This window comes from Rattus rattus, chromosome 11 (assembly GCF_011064425.1).
Source record: "Rattus rattus isolate New Zealand chromosome 11, Rrattus_CSIRO_v1, whole genome shotgun sequence".
NCBI classification, from domain to species: Eukaryota; Metazoa; Chordata; class Mammalia; order Rodentia; family Muridae; genus Rattus; species Rattus rattus.
In genome coordinates, this window is record NC_046164.1 from 29,374,707 (window position 1) to 29,401,167 (window position 26,461).

Below are 26,461 nucleotides of genomic sequence, written 5' to 3' on the forward strand. Positions count from 1 at the left end.
AACTAAGGCAGCAGAGCCTCCTTAACCTCTTGTAAGCCAAAAGCAAAATGAAGAACACTTAAAACTCCAGCATCCACCCACTGAATGCCATCTCCCGTATGTTCCTTATCATCTAGAACCTGACATATAGCCAGGGCTCAGTAAATACTGAATAAGTGAACAACAAAGTAAATTAAGAAATATCTATACTTCTAGCCATACTTGGAAGAAAAATTGACAAATTAATCTAAATATAATTATCATACTATATTTACACACATTTGTTTATTAGTTTCTCTGCTTAGCTCCAATCGTCCTTTCAGTCTTGGGAAATGAACCCAGGGTCATGGAGATACTGGGAAAGTCCCACCACTGAGCAATACTCCAGCCTTCGTTAGTTTCTCAAGACAAAAGACCAACTCTTGTTTTCCTCACACCCCAGGTCTGAGCAGAGTGCTTAGCACTCTAAAGACACCTTAAATAATCACTGAAGAAAATACAACCCACAGCAAAGTATTACCTCTAACAACATTGTCCTTACCCTGCCGGTCTGCTTTACTAGTGCTTGATCATGACATGAAATGGGACACAAGTGCCCACATTTCTCCAGAACTTTTTGGCAAGGCTGATGACATGGTGGGCATGGGCCAAAGTGACAGCGGTGTTTTTCTTGACTTGCATGATGACATGTTGGTGGTCGACTAAATGAGAAAGTTTTTAGGTTACCTTTGACAACTGAACAATACGTCTAAAGTGCAATTATTTTAAATACCTTCTGAAATCAGAAAAGGAACACACTATGAATATTATTTGAAAACATTAACACAAAATAAAATTAGAACACAATCAAAAGTCAGCATGAATTTAAATGTTAAGACATCGGACATCGGGCTGTGGAAAGCTTCACACCAACCTGCACAGCTCTTTGCACTTAGGTGGCCTTGTAGTCCGCTCTCGGCCACAGGGTACTGTCACCTTTGCGTTACCACAGTTGCACTTCACATCTACCGTTTCTGGGCATGGATAGCAACTGCCTGAGGGAAAAAAACACATCGACTGACCTTCCAAACATTGACCATCAATGGTTAATCAAACAGTATACCTGCGTAATGCACACAGGATCATCTGTCATTCGAAAGCAGCAGTAATATGAACAATTCTTAGCATGTCAAGCAAAAGAAGCTATGCACAAAGGTTGTGTGCTTCAGTGTTTGATTCCACAATCACAGAGGAAATAGGAAAACCTAATTCCTACTGTTCAAAATCAGAAGAGTAGCTCAGAAGGATGTGAGCTTTGAGAAGCCCTGACAGGGTTCTGTTCAATCATCTGGATTTAGTGCACAATCACATCCACAAGCTCCATTTCACACACTACACACCTGGGATTTGTACACCCTTCCTTACGTGTACCAGTTCTAAGTAACGAATTTAACATGCTACTTCTTCAAACCCACAACAAGTAAATAAGTAAGTGAGTTCTTGCAGAATCTAACACTAACAATAATCTTTTAGTCTGTTTTCATATATACATTTATCCAAGAACATTATATTTTGATAAATCCCCACCAAAACCCAGCAACTTTTCTCACATGACCTGTGGCTGCCTACTAATGACAGTCACTTTCCATTACTTATGCTTCATAAAAACTGAGCCCTAAACATTTATCTTACAACACCATTCCAAAATATTTCTCCTTTAAACATTTCCGAAAAAAGAGTTACTAGATTTTACTCTTTATTTTATCTTGTTAAAAATACCTAAAAATAGGGGTTGGGGATTTAGCTCAGTGGTAGAGCGCTTGCCTAGCAAGCACAAGGCCCTGGGTTCGGTCCTCAGCTCCGGAAAAAAACAAAAAAACAAAAAAAAACTAAAAATAAAGTGAAAGAAAACTTTACTTTGGCAGGGCATGGGACAGTCTCATTAGATGCCTCACACTGGCCTCGGCCCTACCGGTACAGAATTATAGCTATGTATACCAACATGCCCAACCAGAAAGAAACCTTTCCACACAACTTAAATGATTCTGCCCGAAGGATCTCTGACATCATCTGATGAATTTCTTCCTATTCTAATTTTCCATGAATAAAACTCCATCAAAAATGAAATAATAAAGAAGGAAAAAGTCCTCAATTAATTGAGTAAAAATGTTAAAGAAATTGTTTCCTAGATGTCAGGATCCACAAAGTAGTTAACTTGGTTAAAAATAAAAAATCAATAGAAAATAGTCTGGTGTAATGACTCTAGAAGTTAAAAAAGAATCCCTCTAAAACAAAGTGAATTAGCAATTTCATTGAAATAATGAGCAAATGAAAGGAAAAAAGCATCACAGAGAAATGTATTATAAAATTATTAACTTTATACTTCAGTGTTCAGTATAATACAGTGAAATTTCACTCTTGACAATAAAAACTCACATTATTCTCATCTACATGACCAGGTTTTATTTTGATCTTTCCAAAAGAATGCTGCATTTTTCAAATTAGTGGGAACATTTAAGTCGCTCTCATTTAGCGTATCACATCTGTACTTAATAGTTTCTAATCCACACTCAACAATTCAGAGAGGAACTTAAATACCTTATTGTCATGACAAAGCTACAATGATACTTTTTAAAACTCAAAGCTTGAGAATAATAAGAAATAATTTATCTAAGCAGTCTTCCCACTGATCAAAAGAATTTATTACAGAAACAGGTATGGAGGCCAAGTTAAGCCTCAGTAATTATCATTTCAAAACTAAAAAGCAGACCAACAATGACCAGTCCACTAACTGCCAGAATGGGCAGGCTTCCAGTAACTGCAGAACCACACAGTGCCTTGCACTTAAATGAACTCTATATCCGGTTCTCACATATTCACCACCAGTGTGCGGCAAGCATCTCTCCCAAGGAGTTCCAGTGTAATTCTGATTACGAAGGTAACCAGAGTGATGAAGATGGTATGAAATAATGATTCTCATTTGAAACTGATTTAAACTAATGTTCAGAGTGATACAATCATCTTCTAAATAATCATTTTAGGCTCTAGGAAGATTCTCTCGAAGCTAATAAGCACTTTCACAATAACCAAGTCACAAAAAAACAAAACAAAACAAAAAACATGAATCTGTTCAAACCTCAGGCTGAACAATTTATCAAAAATGCAGAGGATAAAGACACATTAAAAAATACTAGGGAGACAATCTGCAAAATCCAGACTGGGAAACCAAATGGCTACCTAATTTCTTCAAGTAAATCACAAGCCATTAAAAACACAGAAGTGAGGGAAATGGCAGCTTTAAAGACTGTCAGCCATTTAGCATCAGTGGTAGTAACATCCTTTCTAATTAGTGAATCATAAATCAAATAAAAACTGTCACAAGAATTTCAACACCAAGTATGTTTTATTGTTCAGATATGACTATTTATTTATAGATATGCTTCAAATGATAGGAGAAATGCATCTGAGGTTTCTCCAATAAGAGTCATACTTGCTGTAGCCTTCCTACAGATACCCTTTAGCAGACAAAGGATACCCCTTTCCTTCTCTACATAAATTGTTCTAGAAAAAAATCTTACTAGATTACAAAGGTTGGAATAAACCCGACTCACTGTGACACACTGGTAATTTGGGCAGACAATACTACAGAAATGAATGACAGGACACCTAAAACTTTCACAAGCAAATTCATGAGTTAGACTCATCTATAATTTGTTATTTGTCAAAATAGTATAAAGTGTCCATTCAATGCAAATTGATTTACAATGTAAAAATATGTGAAAACCAAGTAGCCCAGTTATACTCCTGATAAGGAGACTGAGCACTACTTACCCCCTTCTCCAATCCTCACAGCAGTCAGATGGCTCACATAAAAGCCATCACTTGAAACATAGTCTACATGGCCCTGTCCACATTCTCTTTCCCCAGAAATCAGATTTACTTACTTACTTCATTTGTTTGTCTGCTTGCGTGTCTGTCTAGGTGATAAGGTGTTTTGCCTATATGTATGTCTGTGCACCATGTACAAGCCCAATGCCTAGAGAGGCCAGCCGAGGCCATCCAGTCCCCAGGAGACCACAGTTAAATGGTATAGGTCACCAAGTAGGTGCTGAGACTCAAACCCAAGGTTGGAATAGGTGACGGTGCTTGTAACTGCTGGGCCATCTCTTGAACCTCCCCCCAATGCCCCCCCAACCCCACATTTCTTTAACCCATCATGTCCCTGGCATCACATCCTCCCATGATGTCCCTCTGAGCAGTCTGCACTACCTTTGTACCTGCTGACTGCATTAGACAACTCTCATTTCCAGGTGGCACGAATCCTATTGTTTCTCAGGTCTACTCTCCAATGTCTCCTTAGCAACTTCTACAACAATACACAGCATCTTTACACTCTCATTTTCTTCTGCTTGCCACCACCTATCATCTACATTAATTTCTCTATATTCTACTAAGGCAGGGAAGTAGAAAAGTTAGCTTATAAGAACAAAGACTTTGAAATGCCACTATAATCTAGAACACAATGTTCAGAGTGATACAAAACCCTGGGGTGCTTGAGAGCCATTCGGAGGATTCTGCAAAGTCTCACAAGTTTAGAATTTTCTAGAAGCTAGTGACAATATTAAAATAGAACAGAAGCAAGGTAATATTAAAATAGACTGATTTATAGAAGCAGATTTGCAAATTAGCTACATTTTAACCAACTAGGCATTATAGATTATTTATAAGAATATAAAATAATATATTCATTCGCATTTCTGAAGAAAACTTAGTTCTATCTCCAAAATAAAAAGCCATGTTATTTGTATCAAAGTATAATGGGATTATTTTATATAAAAATAATTTTAAATAAAACTACTTAAAATGATTATATTTTATTTTAACATTAAGTACAACAAATGTAAATGGATAAAATTCACACATTAAGAAAAATGTTTAAGGTCTCACAAAGAATAAGGGATCCTGAGACTAAAATCTCCCAGAATCACCAGCATACGATAACCCTTAAGTTCATAAAAGTATAAAAAACTTATACTACAACCAAATCTATGAATAGCTATTGTTTAAAAAGTCTCCATAGGGAAGGTTAAGAAAAAAGCAGACTCTACCATCATGGTGTTACAAAGCAATGCAACTTACATTGACTTGGGTTTGAATTTTGCCATAACACTGCCTTGGGCATTACCTAAGTCACTTAACGTTAATTGCCTGGTTCAAAAAATAGAAACACAGTGACTGTCTACCCTCTCCCCAGTGTTAGGAGGCCCAAATAATAATCGGAAAGCTCTTTATTGACTCTAAAGCACTGAGGAAACACAAACATAAAATGATATCTACTGTGAAATTTTACCTCTGTGGCAGACAGACGGACACTTATGGTTTCTACATCCTAAAGTCCGTCCACAATTTTGATCACAAGGTGGACAGTTTCCAGGGCAACACTAGAGAGAAAGCAATATGTAAAGAAGAGAAATTTGAAACCCCATACATAGCAATTCACTCCTAGTCATTTACAGAATTTTAAGAAGCAAAAAGATTCTTTTCACTCTAAGGAAAAAATTTTCAAGAGTATCAACATTATTCTAGTAAATAGTACATTACGAATTTACTAGTTTAAGTAGAAAATGACACTTTAATAAAACCAGGTTAAATGTCCTTGCCTCTTAATTATTCTATGCCATAATATTTCCACCACTTTCTTTCTATGCAGTCAATTACATTATCCCAAGGATTTAATCAAATCCAGTCAATTTTCAGACAATGAATCTGGCTAATTTAATTTTAAATTAAAATAAAATTGGCTGAGTGAGTAGGCTGTCAGCTATTCTCAAAGATCTGAGAACAACTAAGAAAGGAGCAAAGCTGGGCTCCTTAGCCTGTCACTTCCTTCATTTCTAACCTGAGAAACAAATACTACCTAGCTGGATTTTCATTCATTAATTTCAGGCAACTACTTAGAATCTGTATTGTCAATTTAATTCTTTCCATAGCTTTTCTCATATTCAGTTGGTTTCCACATCACTGAAAAGCAATAAATCAATTAGTAAAACCGCACTCAATTAGACAGACATCTGTGAGCAGCAATGTGTCTGTCACTAAATAGCAGTGGAGGTAAAAGTTTTAGTAGCAGTAACAAAGAAGGTTATTATATGGTCCAGGACTTGAATAAGGTAACTGGCATTTCTATGCATGATAAAGTTACAATAATAAGATAAACCCTCTTGTCCAAATACCTAGAAAACTTGACAAGAGTCTGGAAGTCGTGGATTTTAGAGATTAATCAGGCAGCCTTGAGAAGGGAAACATAGAGGGTGAGCCCCACAAAGACATTACCCTAGACCTCGAAGCTTCTAGGCTGTTCTGCAAGATTGATCGCAGGCAGAATCTGGTAATTTGAGTTGAGCAGATAAATCCATAGTTCATGTAGGCTAGTATGATACAACTTATAGTAAGAAAGCAAAAGCATAGAGAAATCTCTGGAAAACTCCAGAACAGATCCTTTTGAGTCTTTGCTTGAACACATACAAGAAATAACTTCAACACCACCAAAATAGCACTAAGGAAGGAAAAGAAAGAACAAGATCTAGAGTTCACAAGGCTAGGAACAGTCAGTATGGAAGAACTTTCTGATATGCAGGCATCAGCAGAATGCTGAGTTATTACCTTAGTATTGAGGTCATATCAACCCCAGACATGAGACCTATAAGGAACCAATGATCTCTGAGTAACCTATTGCCTCAGAGCAACCCTTTAAAAGTATTTAAAGGAAAGGTAAATACTTAAAAGGGAAAAAAAGGCATGTAAAAATGTCTGTAATTTCTAAAAAGCAATAGAAAATTTCCTTAGCAGGTCAGGAAGCAAGGAAATATAATAATAAAGAGTAAAAGAAAAATCAATTGGAAGACACAGAAATGAGAAGGGACAGAACTGGTAGCTGAGCACAGTAAAGTAGGCACACCTACCACGAGAAGGGAGCACGCTGTACAGAAGCACGCACGCTATGCTGAGTCCCTCCACCCCCTAAGGTGAACACACACCTAAGGCAAAACACTGGACGAGAGTAAGATTAGAAAACACAAAAGCAACTGGTGAGACTGAAGACAAAGCTGGATCATGTATCCAGTGTATTACAAAGAATGAAAACCTGAAAACAGGGCATTGCTGTGCTGAGGGACTTCAAGGAGCATGTATGTCATGAAGCACCAAGGACCATGAGATAACAGAAAGAAAATCAAGTTTAAAGTCTAAATTTGATGAGAAGTACAAACTTTCAATCCTAGAAGCTAGTTCAATAAAAACAAGTCAAAGAAACATGAAAAACACTATGCTTAGTAACATCAGAAAAGAATTACTACTGTTATAGAAAACTCTTCAAAATCACTCAGAGAGCAAGAAGAGAACACAAGAGAGATTTATATCCTTCATTAGGAAAAAGCAAGCTAAGAGGCAGTGGGCAACATTCAGTAAGTACAGGGGACAAAAGTGTAGAACTAGAGTTCTGCGGTAAAAAAAAAAAAAAATGTATTTTCTAAAAGGAAAAGCATTTTCTCATATATAAAGGTGAAAAAAAAAATTGGCCAGCACAAGAAACATTTAAGGAAGTCCCTGAGACAGAAAGGAAACTGAAGCTAGAAAACCTGTAGCTAAACAAAAAGAAATGTGAAATCCATACAACTACAAAGAACTACTTTGTGTTCTTTCAAACACTTCTAAAAACAACTGCTGAGGCTGGAGAAATCTCAGCAGATAGATAAGAGCACTTGGGGTTGGCTCCTAGCACCCTGTCTGTCAGGTGGCCCCAAACTTCATATAACTCTAGTTCCAGGGGATCTAATGCCACTCTCTTCTGTCTCTGAAGGCACCTGCACTCACTCGGCAGGCAGAAACACACGCACATAAAAAACACTAACAAGCCTTTAAAACTGTAACTATTTAAAACAATAATAAAAGCAACATATTTGGGGTTTCTGAAACACAGTTATAATACATAGGGGTGTCATAAACTAGGTCAAAACAAATAATATAAAATGCACAGTAGTAATTTCTAAAGAATTTGAAGCCCATAGTAACCACTCAAAGAAAGGAAGAAGGGAGGAAGGAAGGGAGAAGAAAGAGAATGAGATGAATCGTAGCTAGTAAACAAATAAAGTAGATTAAATGGGACCACTGAGAAACAGGTCAAGGGAAGAAAAGTGAGAAAGGAACAAATAAATAATCAGAAAATCATTAGCATGATGGTAAACAGTTAAGGCAAGTGTAGTGGCTCATGCCTTTAATCCCAGCACTCAAGAGGCAGAAGCAAGCAAAATCACGTGAGTTAGAGCTCAGTTTGGTCTACACAGTGAGTTCTAGGACAATCTGAGCCATATACTGAGTTCTTGTCTCACATCGAACAAACAAAAAAGATGGTAAACAGACTTAAATAATCATGCTAAGTGTAAATAATATGTAGCCAAATTAAATGACAAATACTGTCACCACAGATTATATAACACACATAAGAGCCACAACTCTATAGCCCCAACAAAGCCCTCCAGTCAAACTTCCTGCAAGCCAAGCATCGATAATTTTCTATTATCATCTCACCTCTGTTAGGTGCCGACCATCAATATCACTATCGCTTCAAAACCACTAAGGGCATCTTCGATCAGAAAATAAACAGCCCAAACTGAACTGAGTCAGTGTATGAGGAAAGGACATTGTATACAGTCTTTGGTGTTTTGTTCTATTCTGTTTTGTTGAGACAAAGTCACACTATATTAGCCCAGGATGTCCTCAAGATCCTTTTGAGTCAGATCCCTGAATCATTTGTGCAACCACATTCAAAAACTGGCATGAATACCTACTAATACAAACAGCAAATGTTAATCTAGAATATTTACTAGTATTTGATACAGAAACAAAAAACACTCCTGATTACTTGAGAAACGAATTAAAAGTATTTATTTTCCCATATCATATATGGGATTTTTTTCCCAAAGAGAAAAATTTAACAACTTTTAAATCAGTTTCCCAAGTTGATCATACATACCTTTCTCCTACACTGATGCTTTTGACAGTCCCGCATTTTTACACACTTCGTTTCACAAAGGTAAGTCTTGTGACAAGGCATTCGCTTTGTATGTTTTCCACAACGACACTGCTTTTCCACTTCCTAGGCCAAGCACCAAGAAGCAATGTTAAAGGGACTAATGGCAATGCTTTTCTCCACACTGCAATTTTGTAATTACTAAAAGGACAAAAATCTTAGGAACAAATTTGTATTAAAAACTAACTAAACCAAAAATGAATGTCCTAAAGTACTTGTTTTACTTTATTCTTCCAAATAGGACCTCATATGAATTAAGAAGTATCAATCAGTAAAAATAATGAAAACAAAACAATTTATAGGTAGTTCCAACCATAACATCTGTATATCTAGTCTCAGTACAAGACTAGGGGAGTGTTCAGTAACCTAGCTGGTTAATGAAGTAATATGTTTAAAGCCAAACAATGTCTATAACTAAAGCCTCAAATCTAGATAAGTCTGTCTCCATTGTATGTAGGCTGAATTCAACAGAATTCTAAATATCTTCTGGTAACAAACCACCCCACACTGAACCATACAAATGAGAACAGTATATCATGTCTCAAGAAAAACAATAAAGGATCATGTTCAGATTTGGTTCCAGATCAATACATTAGATAACACAAACTGATTATGAGACAGATGTTACGAAAGCAATGACACACAACAGTTTCCTCGGACATAATTTGGTGCATAGCTCTTGAAAGAAAGTATATGGGACACAACTAACTTGTCTGCACGTTTCACAAGGACCTCGATGGCAACGCTGTGAACACCTGTGGATTCCACATTCGAGTATTTTGTCACAGCTGTCTCCACAAGTTGGTACATCTTCTGTACAAGGCAAAGAAAACTCTGAAAAGCAGACAAAATGTTAAATGTTAAATAAAACACATTATTATGAATCACTAACAAAGTTCCCTGTTCTTTAGTTCCTAAAGAATGGCAGTTCTTTTGAACTATAAAACCTTTATAACCATATATTAGACAAAAAAAAACCTTAACAAAAATAATTCCTAATATCCTGTAAGACTAAACCCAAATTCAAAAATCTCTTACCTATTCCTCCCAATGCCAAACCTGCCAAGCTTTTCTTTTTTTTTTCCCCCTTTGAGACAACATCTATTATTTTAGCCCTGGCTGTCCTAGAACTCATTATGTGGACCAGGCTGGCCTCCAACTCAGAGATCCACTCGCCTCTGCCTCCCACATGCTGAGATTACAGGTGTGTACCACCACAATCAGCAAGCTAATGTTTCTTAAAAAGAAATTTGACACAAAAGTTACTGACAATAAACATTTACATGATTTACTTCATAAATTGTTAACTAGAGAGATGAGTTTGAGGACATAAAACTGAGGAATTTCCACAACATGCATAATTTTCTTTTTAAATTTGTTCAATCTCACAGAATAGAAAAAAAATATAAACTTAAAACACTGTAAAACTCACCTTTAGTAATCAATTATGACAAGTAATAAAATCAATCTTATAGATGACTCCTACTGGAGTCAAGAAAGCTTACTCAACTACCACACTCCTCCATAAAAACAACCCAAACTAAGCTCACACGGTAAGCTATACCTAGTGACAGCAGCAGCCGGCCTCCTTAAGTCCCAGTGTACATAGCAGATGGAATGCTACAACTGATGACCTTCTGAAGACACACCATAATCACTCAAATTCAGTTGATATGAGGTGACGGTTCACTCCATGTGTGGTTCTTTGTGGCTATAGACAAGTTCAGTGACTGCTACATAACACCTCACACAGGAGTTTCACCACCCTAAAGCCTCTATGCAGGCTAGTCACCCCTCCTTCTCCCAGGCCCCTGACTCCTGTCAGGTTTCACTTTTCCAAAAAGGCATGTAGTTCAATTCCCACAGGATACAGCTTTTTCAAATTAGCTTGTTTCGTTTCCTAATAAACATTAGCATTTCTTCCATGTCTTCTAATAGCTCAATAGCACATTTCCTTTAAAACAAGTCTTACTTGATTTCTGACAGGGACAAGACCTCTTCCCAGAGCGAGGACATTCTCCACAAGCACCAACATGACAAACTTGCTCACATGTATGATTACCACACGGCAGTGTCTTTCTACATACCTAAAATAAAAGCACTCATTAAGAGATTAAGACTACACAAAAAGGCAGACTAAAATATAACCCAATCACAAACAGCTTCATTATGCCATCCTCATTATTATGCTGTAGTCTTACACAGGAGTCATATACAGTATGTGCACACATTTACATATGCATATTTTTCTATGTGTCAAAGAGTGCATCATACAAACATAAGGACAGGTGTATACGCAACCTAGTATGAACACCCACCAGACTTCAAACCTGTACTAAACCCCTTCCAACCACAGAAACAATTCTACTCTCTCAATGGCACTACCCCAAGAGGAGAACGGTAGGAGAAAAAGAGAAAGCTGTGAGGTAAATCTATACATTGAGTTAAAAATTCGGCAACTAACTTATTTTGAGGGAAAAAATTTTTCCTCTAGTAATTAAGGTATTAAGTTGAAAACTAGCTGTACCTGTTGTTCCTCCTTCCCTCCTATCAACTAACCTGACAACTACTTGTGCTCCCAGTCGCCTGTTTCTACCCTCTTTCCCACCCACCCTCAGAGGGCACCAACACTCACTTGGTCACAGTGCCATACTGGACTCGCACAACTTCTTTCTGCTTCTTTTTTGCCACATACACATTTTTGTCTACTAACTCTTGGACAAGGCTGACAGTTTCCTAAAATTACAATCACAAATTAGTACACAAACATCAAAAGCAACGTAACAGCTTTGCCTCTTTTTAAAGCCAGAGTTCCTCACAAATGATCGTTACCTGCATGGCAAGGATTTTCACACGTATGCTGCCCACAAAGCAGCTTTCGCCCACATGGCAGCTGACAGGACCACTGCTTGGCACTGCACCTACGAGGGATAGGTTTTGCTTTCTTACAGTAGCAAGTAGTTGTGACCATCTTTGGACAAGGGGGGCAGGGACCTAGAATGCAACAAAGTAGTGGGGGAGTGGCGTGATTAAAAGTCAGTAAAGAAAACTTACAAGTTTTACATTTTCTTCCCACCATGTCCCTCACTGCTACTTTAAAGGGTAGTCCTTTCTTACATTTTCTCACAGCAAACTTCAGTTCTACTTGAATAATTTTGTTTGCTTCAACATTAAGAAGAAACAGCCACCCAGAAACAACTACACTCACCTGGATGGCAGAGTAGTAGACATTTATGACCACAGGAAGGTTTAAATTCTCTCTCACACACTTGGCCACACGAATGAGGAACAAGCCAGGGATCTAAAGGTGGGTCTTCTACTTTTCCACAGTAGCAATAATATCGACTAGGTGTTTCCGACCTTTTGTATTCAAATCTACATTTTGGACTACAAAAAAATAAAATATTAATTCCATTATTAAAAGTAACAGGAGACAACAGAAACAAGATTATACTTTAAATTTTCATTAAGTAAAAAAAATACATTCTTACTAAAATCTCTGCACAATACACGGTCCTGAAATAAGGAACTATTTTATACTCACACTCTCCAACACAAGCGCCCAAGGCCCATGAGGTGAGGCTATGCGTAAGACTTGGCCACACTCACCCTCTTTCCATATTTGTATGTTTACAAACCGGACACATCATGTAGTTAGCTGCTATGCATTAACAGATAGCAAAGCATAGCCACAAAGTAAGCAACATTCGTTTTCTACTAGCCAAGACTTTTAGCCAAAATTCCTACAGACTGCATTTCTGCAATATTCACTCAAATTTATATAAAGCTTGGTTTTAAAAGTTTTGTTACAGAGTCTATAAACAAAAATATATTAGTAAAAGAAAAGAAAAAAGCAATCAGGTTATACACAAGCTACATATAACAAGAAAAATATGTAACAAAATCCTAAAATTAAGAGGAAAAAATTGAATGTAAAAAGGTGTATTTATTTTTTACTTTATGAATATTTTGCCTACATACATGCCTGGTGCCTACAGAAACCCAGCGTTAGTTACCAGGTATCCTAGAACTGGAGTTGCAGACAGTTGTGAGCCACACTATGGGTGCTGGGAATGGAACTGAGTCCTCTGCAACTCTTAAACACTAGCCGTTTCTCCAGCTCTGACAACTTGCTATGCTCAATCTCTAACACAAAGTACACATATTTCAAGTTCACTAGTGTCAAGGAAAAATTAAATATTATTTTTCTTCTCTGCTAAAGCAGAGTAAGTTATACATTACAACATCAAAGTAGATGTGGGTGTTAGGAATGACAACCTTCAAGTCTATCAAAAATTCACTTGAAAAAAACATCACAGGCCACTCCTAAAAGATGTTCTAAAGTCTGTCTCTTCCCAAACAACTGAGTACAGTCAATATTCTATACCAGGCTGTCTGCAGATCACCATTTACATTTGTATTGCATAAAAATCAATGCATTTTCATTGTCATGAGAACATGCTGTGCTTCCAAATAAATACCACACAAATGTTCAGGATAACCAAAACACCTTTGTTGTCATAATTAAATTTCAATAACAAGGTATGGGAAATGGCTCAGCTGTTCCTGCAGAGAGTGGTTTCCCAATATCGTGTGGCTCACAATAGCCTGTAACTCTAGGTCCAGGGGGATCACAATGCCTGACCTCTCCAGGGCACACAGCCGTAGAGACAAACAACATACACAAATGTACAAGGCCACACTTAAATAGAATACAGTTTTTAAAGTAAAACTGAAAACCAATGTCATACCTCATGTTTATAAATAGCTTACATTTTTTTTAAAATGTTACGTTGTCCTCTAAAGAAAAATGACTTTGTTATAGCTACAATGAAACAAGGTAAGTTTAGATAGCAAGCAGCTGACAATGTACTACACTGCTCACCTGCACTGACTCAGACCTACTTTGGGAGGGTTTATGTTTAGAAACGAATGTTTTACTTAATGATAGAGTACAACAAGTAAAGGCCTTATCCTGTTACTCAATAAGCACTTATCTTAGAAACACACCATGTGGGGTTGGGGATTTAGCTCAGTGGTAGAGCGCTTGCCTAGGAAGCGCAAGGCCCTGGGTTCGGTCCCCAGCTCCGAAAAAAAAAAAAAAAGAAAGAAAGAAACACACCATGTAAGTTCCTTTCCATAAAATAACTACCTTATTATAACTTTTCACCAGGTTCTGGTTACACCTTGGCAGACAAGAAGTAAACAAAGTCAGTCCTTAAATAGCCACTTATCTTCAATTACTATATTCAGAGTAGCTGTGTAAAGGCTAAGAAAGAAGGGAAACTACACACACGGTTACACTTTAATCTTTCAGGTCTGGGAGGAAAGCAGCAGCCGTTCATCATTCTAGTAACGGACACTGAGTTCCAGAAAAATCACTGCTTAAAACAGAAGTGAACAGAGCAAAAGTGAGAGCAGGTACATGTGAGGCTCAGGTCGCTAAACAGCTCCAAGTATCAGCTTCATTCTGCACCAACTCAGCACTAAAACCCCTCCACTAAGTAACACCCAAGCACAGACCTGAACTTAAACTCTTTCAAAGTTGGTGAGCACAAAGGGTCTTAAGGGAAAAGAATAAATCCTAGCCTTCAAATTCCAGCTCTGCCCCTTCTCAGCGGGAGGAGTGTGAACTCACTGCTGCTCTCGGCTAGCTTCAGCATCCTCAGGGGAAACGGACAAAACCTCAAGACTGTCACGAATTACTTTTTAGAAAGAAATGTCCATGTCTAAAATGTTTTTTAAAATTAAATTGCAATTTTACAAATATCTTAGTATTTATGATAATTATGGAAGATGTGACTAAAAAAAGATTTTTTTTTAAAGATTTACTTATTTATTGTATGTATGTGAGTACACTGTCATTGTCTTCAGACACACAGAAGAGGGCATCAGATCCCATTACAGATGGTGGTGAGCCACCATGTGGTTGCTGGGAATTGAACCCTGGACCTCTGAAAGTCAGGGCTCTTAACCACTGAGCCATTCTCCAACCCAAAAAAGAGATTTTATTAGGCCTAAAGTTATACGAGTTGGGTGATATTAGAAAAAAAGAACACTACCTTTTAAATTTAAAGTTACAAAGACCAAGCATACAATGTCCCCTAGCTAACGTTTAATTTTATCAACAGTGACTCTACCACTCTTTACTAGCTAAGACAACTGATTTAACTTCTCTACTTTATCTCAGACATAACAGAAGACAAAGGTACAATAATCAGCAATAAACACAGCTGTAAAATCAACATCGATAAATTAATGATATCGTATAATACGTGTGATTTTGAGACTGAAGACAACTGGAAACCATATAATCATAATCTAGTGGATGAGTAATATCACACTAGTGTGTACTAACAGGAATTCAGGGGAGAGAGAGGTAACAAATTTGAATGATTCTCATTCCGCCTCATAGGCAAGTCCTTTAGAAACAGAGCTGAAGCTTTGTTTCACAGGAAAAACATAGGCTGATGATTTATTAATTATTGATGGATACTAGTATTACATAAAAACTGAAAGGAGAAGAATATTACCACGGTCTCCATCTTCATAAACTAGACAAGTACAAGGAAAACAAACAGAAGCTTCCAACAATACAACCTCTGATATAGGTTATTTATTTATTTATTTATTCTATAACTTAAAACCCAATGAACAAGGAAAAAATTACCATGGCCAGGGATAATCTTTCTTTCCAAAATCATCATCTGTCACAGAAGATACAAGAAACTGGCTGTCCTTAGCCCACTTCTGAATACAGGGCATGTGGAATATACAGAAACATCCTGAACAGCTCCAAACCTAAGACGAAGGTGTCAAAGTTAATTATATATGATTTCTGTTAGTTATACAATACTTTAAAATGATTATCACTCACTGAATTATCTTTCAAGTTACATAAAGACCAAAAATCAAAACAAACTCCAAATATCATAGAAGAGATGATCTTTACAAAACATAATTCAAGGTGTAAGATTTGAAAGAAAAATATTAATCACTAATTTTCAATTAGCAAGAAAAACTATATCTAACAATCTGAATAATCTCTAATTTTACATATACACATAGGTTTATATATGTGTGTGTGCACATATGCATATATATATATATATATATATATATATATACTGGTACTGATAAAATATCTTTGTAAAACATGATATAAACATTTACTCTTGTCAAATACACCTATATATCTTACTATATAGATTTATGTATCATAATTTCATCAATTTCATAATAGATTGGTAGACGTCTATTATTCCCAGTTCTAAACAATACAACAGAAAACTCCTGTCCATAATTTGTGTGTGTTTGTGTGTGTGTGCATCCTTGTTATATAAAAGCTATACGTCTATGTTAACACTTAACACAAAATTTAAAAAAAAAATGAACCATAAGTGAAAATATATATAATATAAAAGCTTAGGGTTCAGAATTAAAGGCACTTCCTGTGCAAGTGTGGAAACCTGGGTTGAAGCCCCAGAGCCCACACAAAGATAATGAAGAAACAAGCTCACTCAGTTGCCCTCTGACTCCCCAGATCCACTGTGGCACACAGAACCAATTTTTAAGGTCTAAGAAGTAATACTAAATTAATTTCTAAACCTACCAACATTTTGATGCAAGAAAAAACTCAGTTCTGGTCTCCTTATGACAACTATTAGGAAAAAAAAAACCTGACATGTACTATGAAGTAGACAGCAGCATTAAAAAAGAGAAGCAGCTAATCCCTTAGTTTTGATTCTCCAAAAGCCTTCCTGAAATAACCTAGAGAAATGACAAGACAAGGAAGAAAAAATGCCAAACAATGGTATTTTGTAGAACTCATTACTACTAAGGCTACAGGAAGCCCTTTTAAAAAACGAAACACAAAAAAACCTGTAAACACACTATTCTAACTCTAACGAACACCCTAAGGAGTCTGGGACATTCACCAATTCCCTGGAAGAATTTTGTTCCAGGCAACATGAAGGCCTCAGTGCTGCACTGTTCCTGAATAGTAGCTGAGTCGGTTCCCAGAGTAGACAAACAACCTTGAAAAGATGGGGACAAGGAAGCACCCTACACAGACCCAGCTCTCCTGTGGACATACTACTCACCCCTGCAGCTGAAATCACAGGAAACCAAGATGCGACCCTGAGTATGACACCTCCTCCTCGGCTGCACTGTCCTAGCCAACCACAGTATATTAAAATTCTGCTTCAGTCTACACGACCGAAACATTCCATTGGACCTCACCTTTCTCTGAGCAATGCTACTCACCAGGAAAGAATTAATATGGTGTCTTGGTTGAGCCCATCACACTCAGTTGTCACTTCTCTTCTCTGCCTCCTTAGTGCCTTTTAAACCTATGCTAGCTTCACAGTCCAGCAAACGGTCTTACAACAGGATTCCCCATGGGTGCTCTCAGCTTGGTTAGAAGCAGCTAATAAAACTGGAGTGTCACTATCATGTTCTCTGTTCCAGTTCCTCAGAAGACCATGTTTATTTCAACACACGTCCTTTACTTCAAACCCACTGAAAACATGTTGCTCAGTTGTCAGCCATTTGCCCAGCATGCACTAGGTTCTGGCTACATCACAGCAATGCAGTAATTATAAGAATTTTAAAGATGCTTAAAAAGATTCCTAGGGATAATTCCTGCGTTTTTTTTCAGACTAACAAAATGAAGGTTACTCACATATAATATTGTCAAATAAAAAATTTTAGACAAGCATAAGTGAAAGAACCATAAATGGCAAGTATTGAAAACGTGAGATAAGTTACTTGGGGGATATCATACCAGATATCTTAACAGGAAGACTTACTGCCTGGTTTCTCTTCACTGAAGCAATACAAATCAGGCACGTCATAGCCCCTGCTTGGAAAGCCTCATTCAGATACTGTTTTGTTTTCTCCAATTCATGTACATCTCCATCTTAAAAATTAAAAATGGAAAACATCATAGTAAACAACATCTGAAAACAACACTTCACAACAATCATGTTACATGGCCAATGCTAAGCAATTTTAACTGAAGAAAATGTAACTTAAAACCCCAGAGCTTAACACAAGAAAACAAATGCATTGCATGCTCCATGAGCTGACAAGGGGTTACCACATCAGGAATCAGTGGCATTTCCCCTCTCACTGGCCTGCTTTCCGCCTTAACAAGTAGTGGAGGCGGGATGGCCAGACCAATATGAAGCATGGCCAGACCAATATGACAGCTAATAAAACAGAAAGAAACTGAAGAATGGAAGAAAACAAAATGTGAGCCACTGAAGGGAAGGCTGGCACAAAGCACTCATAATAAACCCGGTGGAGAAAGGATGCTGGAGTTACTGGCACACAGCAGCCAAGCTTCTTCAAACTGCTATAAACAGTACAATAAGCTTTTTTAGGGAAAAAATTAAAGAACTTTATGTCCTTTAAACAAGTATTTATTTCCAAGCAGGATAAACTATCATTACATCAGTGTTATACACGACACATCCGAGACAGAAAAATTCAGTGACTTCAGTCTGCCTACTCAGTGAGTCCTCAATCCCTATCCTGTGCTTTACTGAAAGGTCTAAGAAAGAAAAGTTAATAAAAGAATGACAGAGCAGCACACTAAAGTACAAAAGACATGGAAAGGGCCTTAACTCAAGTTATGTTCCTGTAAGAAAACTAAGTTTACATGCCTTTAGTAAAGCTAAAATGATTCAACACAAACTGAATTTCCAAGAAAAGTAGGTCTATCATATAAGATTATAGAAGAACAGAATTTACTATGGCAACAATCTAGTTCAAATCAAAATTTGTTGCCAGAAAGTAAAACTAAATAAGAATCTTAGTTCATTTTCTAAAATCATATAACTAAATGCAAAACTTAAAAACATCTGCCCGACCATAACATAAATATAAATGTCATTTACAGTGTTAATGAGCACTCTAAACTTACAAAATTACTAAAGACAAATGTTTCATTTTAAATTGGCATTTAACTTTCTAAAATATCCTTAACAGAATAATTACATTCAGTATGGTTATACTGCTTACAGTAAAACTGGCTTTAAAAAATCTGTAACATCTTAAATGTTTCAGCAGCTTATTCATATAATTTAACAGTTAAGTCATACAATTTAAATGTTAAAATATGACGGTATAGGGCTGGAGAGATGGCTTAGCGGTTAAGAGCACTGACTGCTCTTCCAGAGGTCCTGAGTTCGATTCCCAGCAACCACGTGGTGGCTTGCTGTAAAGGGATCTGATGTCCTCTTCTGGTCTGAAGACAGCTACAGTGTACTTGTATACATAAAATAAATAAATCTTAAAAAAAAAAAAATGACGGTATAGTCTTACAAACTAAGTAAGTTTATCTCTACAAAATTCAGGTAACATACCTTTCAAAGTTGTATTATACTTTGGTTACATTACCCAGCATGTCACAGCAGACATAGCAAGACATTGGAGGTCACATATTCTAAAACGACCACTGTGGCAAGTAAGGAATTGTAAGTTTGAGGAGGGCAAGACTGGAATGAGCAGAAAGTACCAGATGAAGGCAGTTAGAGCAAACCAAACAGCTAGAACTGTGGGAAGTTATCTAATGTGTCTTAGTTTTTCTTCTGTCGAATGTTAACAATAGCCAGACATCAGTAATATAGGCCTGTAATAGGTAACACTAGTGTAAAGGGAGAAAGGGGATATTGAAGAAATCATCAGGCTGAATAAGGAGGTAACCATGGAGTAAACATCAAGTTCTAGACCAGACAGAGGCTCATGATGAGACCCTGCTTCAAAAATAAGTATGTTTAAAATTTACCACGTAAAATCTAGGAGGCTGGGCTGAAGAGATGGCTCAGTGGTTAAGAGCACTGACTGCTCTTCCAGAGGTCCTGAGTTCAATTCCCAGCAACCACATAACGGCTCACAACCATCTGTAAAGGAATCTGATGCCCTCTTCTGGTGTGTCTGAAGACAGCTACAGTGTACTAATGCATAAAATAAATGAATAAATCTTAAAAAAAAAAATCTAGGAGGCTTTGGTGACAATTAGACTGTGGTCTCACTCATGCCAATGTTATGTACCACTCTGTGCACACATTTCTGAGTTAGGAGACTGGAGAGCTACCAGGGTAAGAAGACAAGGAAAGTGATCTCAGGCACATGAGGTGCCTGAGAGTGAAGACCACATTCTCTTTAGAAATAGAAAGAGAAAGAGAGAAGAATCACAGAAATGCAAAGCCCGAGACCAGAAAAATGGGAGAGGTTCTTGGGAATGTACAAGCATTGTGAGATGGTCACTCACCAGTGTGAGACGGACACTATCTCATTACTCTGGCATTTATTAAAACATGTAACTGTTCCAAGTTCCTTAATTTATTATATGTAAAGTACAGAATATACAAGAATAAGAATCAAAGTATTAATTATGCAAAAAAATCTTGTAAAGCATGCAAACCATAGTATTTTGTACTATGTATGCTAAAGACAGCAGCCATGAGACTGAGATTGCTAGTCTGGACATCATCCAGCAGCAGGAACTTCTCTGTCCTTAAAGCTGCTTTCATCAGCTTTTATTTTGTTAGGCTTGGCATTTTAGCTGAACTTCCTTAATTCCTCAGGAGATGTGGGAAATTTCTTACAGAATGCCTATCAAGCTGTGCAATTTCATCAAGACATACGGGTAACTCACAAAGCAACAAAAGTAAGATGAATTGGGGTGGGGAAGGGGGCACATTACCTGAGTCATCAGTCTTACTAACTCTAATATCCTTCAGTTATCTTCATTCTACTAACATACAGTCTGCTATGCTTGACCCTGTTGTACTAGCAGTCCTGTTCTCAGTAAGGCACTATGTAATAACTAAGGAGCAAATCAGTGACAAATATAAAAGTTGATGTGGAATTATGACAGAAGACCTTACATAAAGGAAAACAAGATTTGTTTGGGGTTTTTGTTGTTGTTGTTGTTGTTGGTTTGTTTTTAAGCAAAAGAACTGCTTTTAAAAGACAGGGAAAGAAGAAAATCAGCTATAGTAGAAAACCTCTAATATTCAGGCATACAAAACGTGTAAGACATTTCCTAGACAGCACCTACTATCTGACATTCCCTAAACAGCACCTACTATCTGACATTTCCTAGACAGCACCTACTATCTGACATTCCCTAGACAGCACCTACTATCTGACATTTCCTAGACAGCACATACTATTTGACACACATGGCTACACCATCCCAACCCCCCCCACCACCATACACATTTCCATAAGAGAAAGTCTGAGTCAACGTGAATGTGTCAAACACCAATCAGTGTTTCCAAGTCTTAATTTGGCTTGTGAGGTGTCCTTTTAACCAGTCTCCTGATTTTCCTCCATAAACAAGTCCAAGTGCGGCCATCTCTTCTACTTCAGAATCACACTGCATTTACACAGAAAACCCAACAGGCCCAATAAAGGTCAAAAGCGGAGTAAATCACCTTTAGGCCAATTTTCCATTTACTTACTAATTGTGTAATTTTAGGAGAATCTTCTCTCCTATGAAGAGCCATTTCCTAAAAGTTTTCTGGGTTTTTTTTTTTTCCTAGCTCTAACAAGATTTTAAAGAACTAGATCAGACTATAAGCATACAGTAACTAACATAAGACTATATAGACAGCATGAAATATATCCATAAAAGTACTGAGAAATGCTAATGTTTCTAATGACATGAATATACAATTTAGAAACTGTAAGAATACTGACACTGATCTTTGAAACAATTTACTTTAATTACTTGATTCTAATAAGCACACATACCAGTATCCCTATGGCCCTCTCTCATATTAAATAAAAGGAGGGGCATATTTTAAACACAACCCAAACATACACATACTGAATATACATGTAAGACCTTTAAAGATTTAATTTTTTAAAAACAGTAGGAAAATCAAATATAAGATATGAAACTACAATAATAAAGCCAAGAAACAAAAAGGACTGTAAGGCAATTTTAATATGATAAAAAGGAGAAGAAAATGAAGACTACCTTGAAGGGGTCCCTGAAAGCCCTGTGGCCCAACAGAATCACAGCCAGTAACCACCTACCCTGCCTATTTCTCTGGGAGTTAAGGTTATAGAGGATACTTGCCATATAATCTACTTTATACAGAGATTAGTATTAACAACATATAATTTAAATACCAAAATGTCCTCAGCTTCACAAGACAACCACACTAAAAATAATCCTGTATAGTATTTTAAATTATAACTAAGCAATATCAGAAATACTCTTCTACTTAGAGTGAAAATGTCCAAATCAGCAATACCTGTGTGAGTGGTGTATGTTACGAATGTATTAGCAACAATTTTCCCCTGTTTTCCTTCAAAGTCTTCATCCCCTTCTTCTTCTTCAGAGGAAGAGCTGCAGTGTTCCTCCACGAGCTTTCTGGCTGCAGCTTGATTGGCTTTCTTGATCTCCTCAAATTTCCTCTGAGATATTAGCTCTGCTTAACAAACAAAAGTTTCAGTTCTGCAAATCAGCGTCCTCACAAACCATGGCATGGTGTAGAACGGCACCTCTTCCCCCCCACCCCTCGGATCAGTCAGATTCCAGGTTATTTGACTACTATATCAATTTTAAGCCCACATTTGAAAGTCGCCCTTAGAACATTCTATCTTCTTATAAACTGTGAGTGGAAAACCTAATTCTTTATCACAGAGCCAAAGAAAACAGCACAGTTTTAGAACACTAACTTTGGAAGTAACTACCCAAAAGACTTGAGTGTGGTAGATACAGACAACTGACACATCTAAGATAGTAATGGTGCTGAACGCTCCATGGTCAGTCTCGAAATAAACATGCCAACCAAAAAAAGGAAACACTGCACAAGTCAGGCACGGGCCCATGCCTCTAATCCCAGCACTCCGGAGGCAGAGCAGGGTGGACCTCTGAGGCCAGTATGGTCTATAGAGAGTGTCAGGACAGTCAAAGCTACATAATAGAGAGACTTAAAAGAAAAAAAAAAGAAAAATTATACAAACCAGGTATGGTAACATACATCTTTTTTTTTTCTCTAGCACTTAAGTAGGTGGATCTCTAAATTCAAGGCCAGGCAGAGTTAGCTACATAGTAAGAGTTAAAAATAAGTAAATAAAGAAAATCATTAAAATACGTTACACAGTATGACTTATATGAAATGGGAGAGTGTACTCAGTAGAAGCAGGCCAGAATGACAGAGGGTAGTGCTTCTTCCAACCAGTCTCAGGAACCCAGTCCAGCCCACCAACGCCTTACGGTGACAATAACCATGGTTTATCTACTGCATTTATTAGCTGTTTCTTAGGAAGCTCAAAACCTTCCAGCTTTCAAGGTGAAATTGACATTTTTGGGGTCACACAAATGGTAACACAAGAAATATACATCTAACAATTTCACTCCAAAAACAATGTAAAATGGGATTGAACTGTTCTTCCACTACTCTCCAGAGAAAGGATGCTAAATAACATCTGAGTTGATCTCCTTTCTAGAGCACTCTGTACTTCTCATTGCTACTTAATTACACAACAACAACCAAACAGAACAGATAACTTCCCAGCGCTTGTTCCCAACCAGACTCCAGCTTCTTGAGAGTAGGAATCCTGGCAAATGTGCTCCAGCTAACATGTGCAATAGACAGTAATGGTGTTTTAAGAAAAGACTCACAAGCTTGCTGAATTGTATGCACTGGTGCTCACAGTAAGAGAATGTTAAATTTACTATTCTAATTCACTAATTAAAAACGTACTTCATATGTCGGACTGATAAGACTATCAAAATAAATCTCACTTTCGGTGGCACATCTGTACTTGTACATATTTTACCCTTTATTTCCCTCTTATTGAAGGAAATGTTTTCCTTTCTTTATCACAGCTAATTTGATTGGTAACTATCAACCGAAACAGACTGTTTCAGGTATGGAAGGAAGACGATATATATGATGCTTACTTCAGAAATCTTTGAGAACACGGAAGAAGGAGAGCAGTAAGACAACTCAACATTACAAGGATGGCGTTAATCTCTGGGAATGAACCCTGGCAGGGGTTGGGGGATTTTTTTTTAAAAAAAAAAAAAAAAAGCTGAATTGGGACATATATGTACCTAGCAACATTTGGAGAAATGTCACAGACAAAGTGACCAGGCAGTCTTCTTACCTTATTCCTTCAACACACACGTCAACTACTCATACAGAGAATGTTTGCTTTCCTGCTACCCACAAAATCCAAGCAAGCTTACCAGCTGGCTCCTAGGTCTCTCAATAGCACACTTCACCTCTATGATAAACTGACCACTGCAAGCGAAATCAGCGCAAACTAACTTTCAAGTTACCCTGAGAAACCCCACACAGAGGCTCAATTCTGCTCCTACCAGAAAGGGAGAAATGATGCAATTATACTGTAATCTCAGAAATAAAAATTGTAAACGTCTTCTGAAAAGCCCATGGCAAACACAAAATGCTTTCAGGGACCATTCTCTTTTATCTAGGTACAGTTAAATACTCTCTACATTGCATTAAAACAAGATCTTGGACCAAAGCTATTGGCAAATTCATGGTGGCAACACCTGATACATCATGGAAAGACATGGAATTTATGAACAGGGATGGGTCAAAAACAACCAATGCGCTTACAGGTCCAAAGAGGTCTCAGACAGTCCAAAAAAGTCAGGTAGCCTGGTAAAGACAGCTATCAACAACTAGTCTTGAGGGCAGAGTTAATTAGTGAAGAATGGAATTCCCGATCTGCACGTAAATGGGATTCTGAGACCTTAGCCTAGCTTGCTGTTACCATACACAAAGATGCAAAGGCACAAGGTCTTACTTTACAACAGATGTAAACATTGTAGATTTTAAAAGAAAGCAAACTCTGGCGATCCGTGTACTGAGTTAACCAAATCAGCTGCACACCATTCGGGAAGGTAAGTAACAAAGGCAATACCAATTAAAATGAGGATGCAAGAGATGAGATGGAAATCTGCCTGAATCCGAGAAGATTCCTGATACTAAACTCCCTGAGCACTTAAAAAGTGAATGAGACGTTGAGGGCCCTGGCAGCCAGCGATAAGCTGGGAAGTGACTGGGGAGTTTGGTGGGGCGGAGGGGACCTGAGCCATCCTCACCTGAGCCATCCTCACCGCCGACCCACAGGGGCTGCGGGGCTTCGCCTCCAGCAGAGCGCTGCTTGCGACCCGCAGGGCCCGGAGTTGCTGCTCTCCTCGGGCCGGGGGCCGAGGGCACCGCGCCCCCAGACCCTTTGGCTCGCCCTCCTCCTGCGCCGCCAAGAGGGACTCCATTTCCTGAGAGGGGCACTGCGGTACCCCTTCCTCGGGCTCGGCCTCGGCCAGCGGCCACCTGGCGCCAGGAAGCGTCCATCCCTGCAGAGAAGAGATAAAAGAGGAGAAGGAGCGTGAGCGACCGCGAAGTCGAGGCTGGATGCGGACCGACCGCGCGACACGGAAACCGGGTCTGAGGAGGTCGCGGCCCTGTGTCTCCCGAGGGCCAGTCCCCGCCAAACCCAGGCTCGAGCGACGAGCGGGGAGGAAAAGGACGGGGGCCAGAAATGAACCACCGACCCACGAGGAGCCCACCCGGGACAGGAAAAGCCCAGCCACGGGAAATCCTCGTCAGCCTCAGGAGAAGTGCGGTGGGCACCGAAACGCTGACTGACCGTGACGCCGTGGCCGGGAACCAACTGCTGAAGTGGACCGCACCGAAAGCTACGTCTCCTTACCGACGGCGCCCACCGCAAGCGACTACAATTCCCAGAAGCCTCTGCCCGCGGACCGTAGAATGCGTGGCAGCGCGGCCGCTTATCCGGAAGAAGCTAAGGAATTCTCAGCGCGCATGCGCCTATGCGGTTGCTCTCGGCCTTTGGAAACTATATTTCCCAGAGTGCTCTGGAGCTCGTGAAACGTGGACTCCTTCATTGGTGGGCGTGTCGGGGAGCGAGCTCTCAAGTCTTCCTTTAGCTGCTGCTCCCCGGAAATATGGGATATGTCAGGATCAGTCAGAGAGGACAAAACTGACATAAAGTTATTTTCGCCATAGTTTCCTGCTTGCAGGTAGCGGCAAATCCTCATTCAGGAAGTTCTTAGAAAACAGAGGACGCTATGGGGAACAGGATCAGGAAAGCCCCAGGAGCATTGTAGGAAAAGTGACTTGAGTGGAGAAAACTCAACTCCCAATGAAATCCACCCCTAGTATTACCTCCTTTTATACTTTAAAACAAGCTTTCCCTTGGAGACTGCTTATTTTCCCTTCAAAACTGTTCTCTCAAGTAGATTCATTAAGGAAACTATCTGAGAGCCAACAGCTAACCTGTATGTATAGGTTGCAGAAGTTCATTCAGTGGTCTCTTGGGAAATGAGTCGAATTTTGGTTGATATTTGAAAATTATACATTCTTTAAACTACCCTTCAGCTTAGTTAAT

The 26,461-nt window shown here is 38.4% G+C and overlaps 1 protein-coding gene across 1 annotated transcript in view; it reads right to left on the bottom strand.

The window, feature by feature from the left end:
• Positions 1-25,808, bottom strand: part of Nfxl1 (nuclear transcription factor, X-box binding like 1) — a 42,865-nt gene extending 17,057 nt beyond the window's left edge. The window contains exons 1-14 of the mRNA XM_032916038.1: positions 25,700-25,808; positions 25,152-25,406; positions 22,324-22,500; positions 17,857-17,966; positions 15,717-15,847; positions 12,255-12,433; positions 11,879-12,040; positions 11,682-11,782; positions 11,019-11,133; positions 9,756-9,880; positions 8,990-9,112; positions 5,309-5,399; positions 893-1,013; positions 521-680 (exon numbers count right to left, since the gene is read on the bottom strand). Of these exons, the coding sequence (XP_032771929.1) occupies positions 521-680; positions 893-1,013; positions 5,309-5,399; positions 8,990-9,112; positions 9,756-9,880; positions 11,019-11,133; positions 11,682-11,782; positions 11,879-12,040; positions 12,255-12,433; positions 15,717-15,847; positions 17,857-17,966; positions 22,324-22,500; positions 25,152-25,404 (1,848 nt within the window). The 5' untranslated portion in view covers positions 25,405-25,406; positions 25,700-25,808. The remainder of the gene's footprint in view (positions 1-520; positions 681-892; positions 1,014-5,308; positions 5,400-8,989; positions 9,113-9,755; positions 9,881-11,018; positions 11,134-11,681; positions 11,783-11,878; positions 12,041-12,254; positions 12,434-15,716; positions 15,848-17,856; positions 17,967-22,323; positions 22,501-25,151; positions 25,407-25,699) is intronic.
• Between the last annotated feature and the right edge of the window lie 653 nt (positions 25,809-26,461).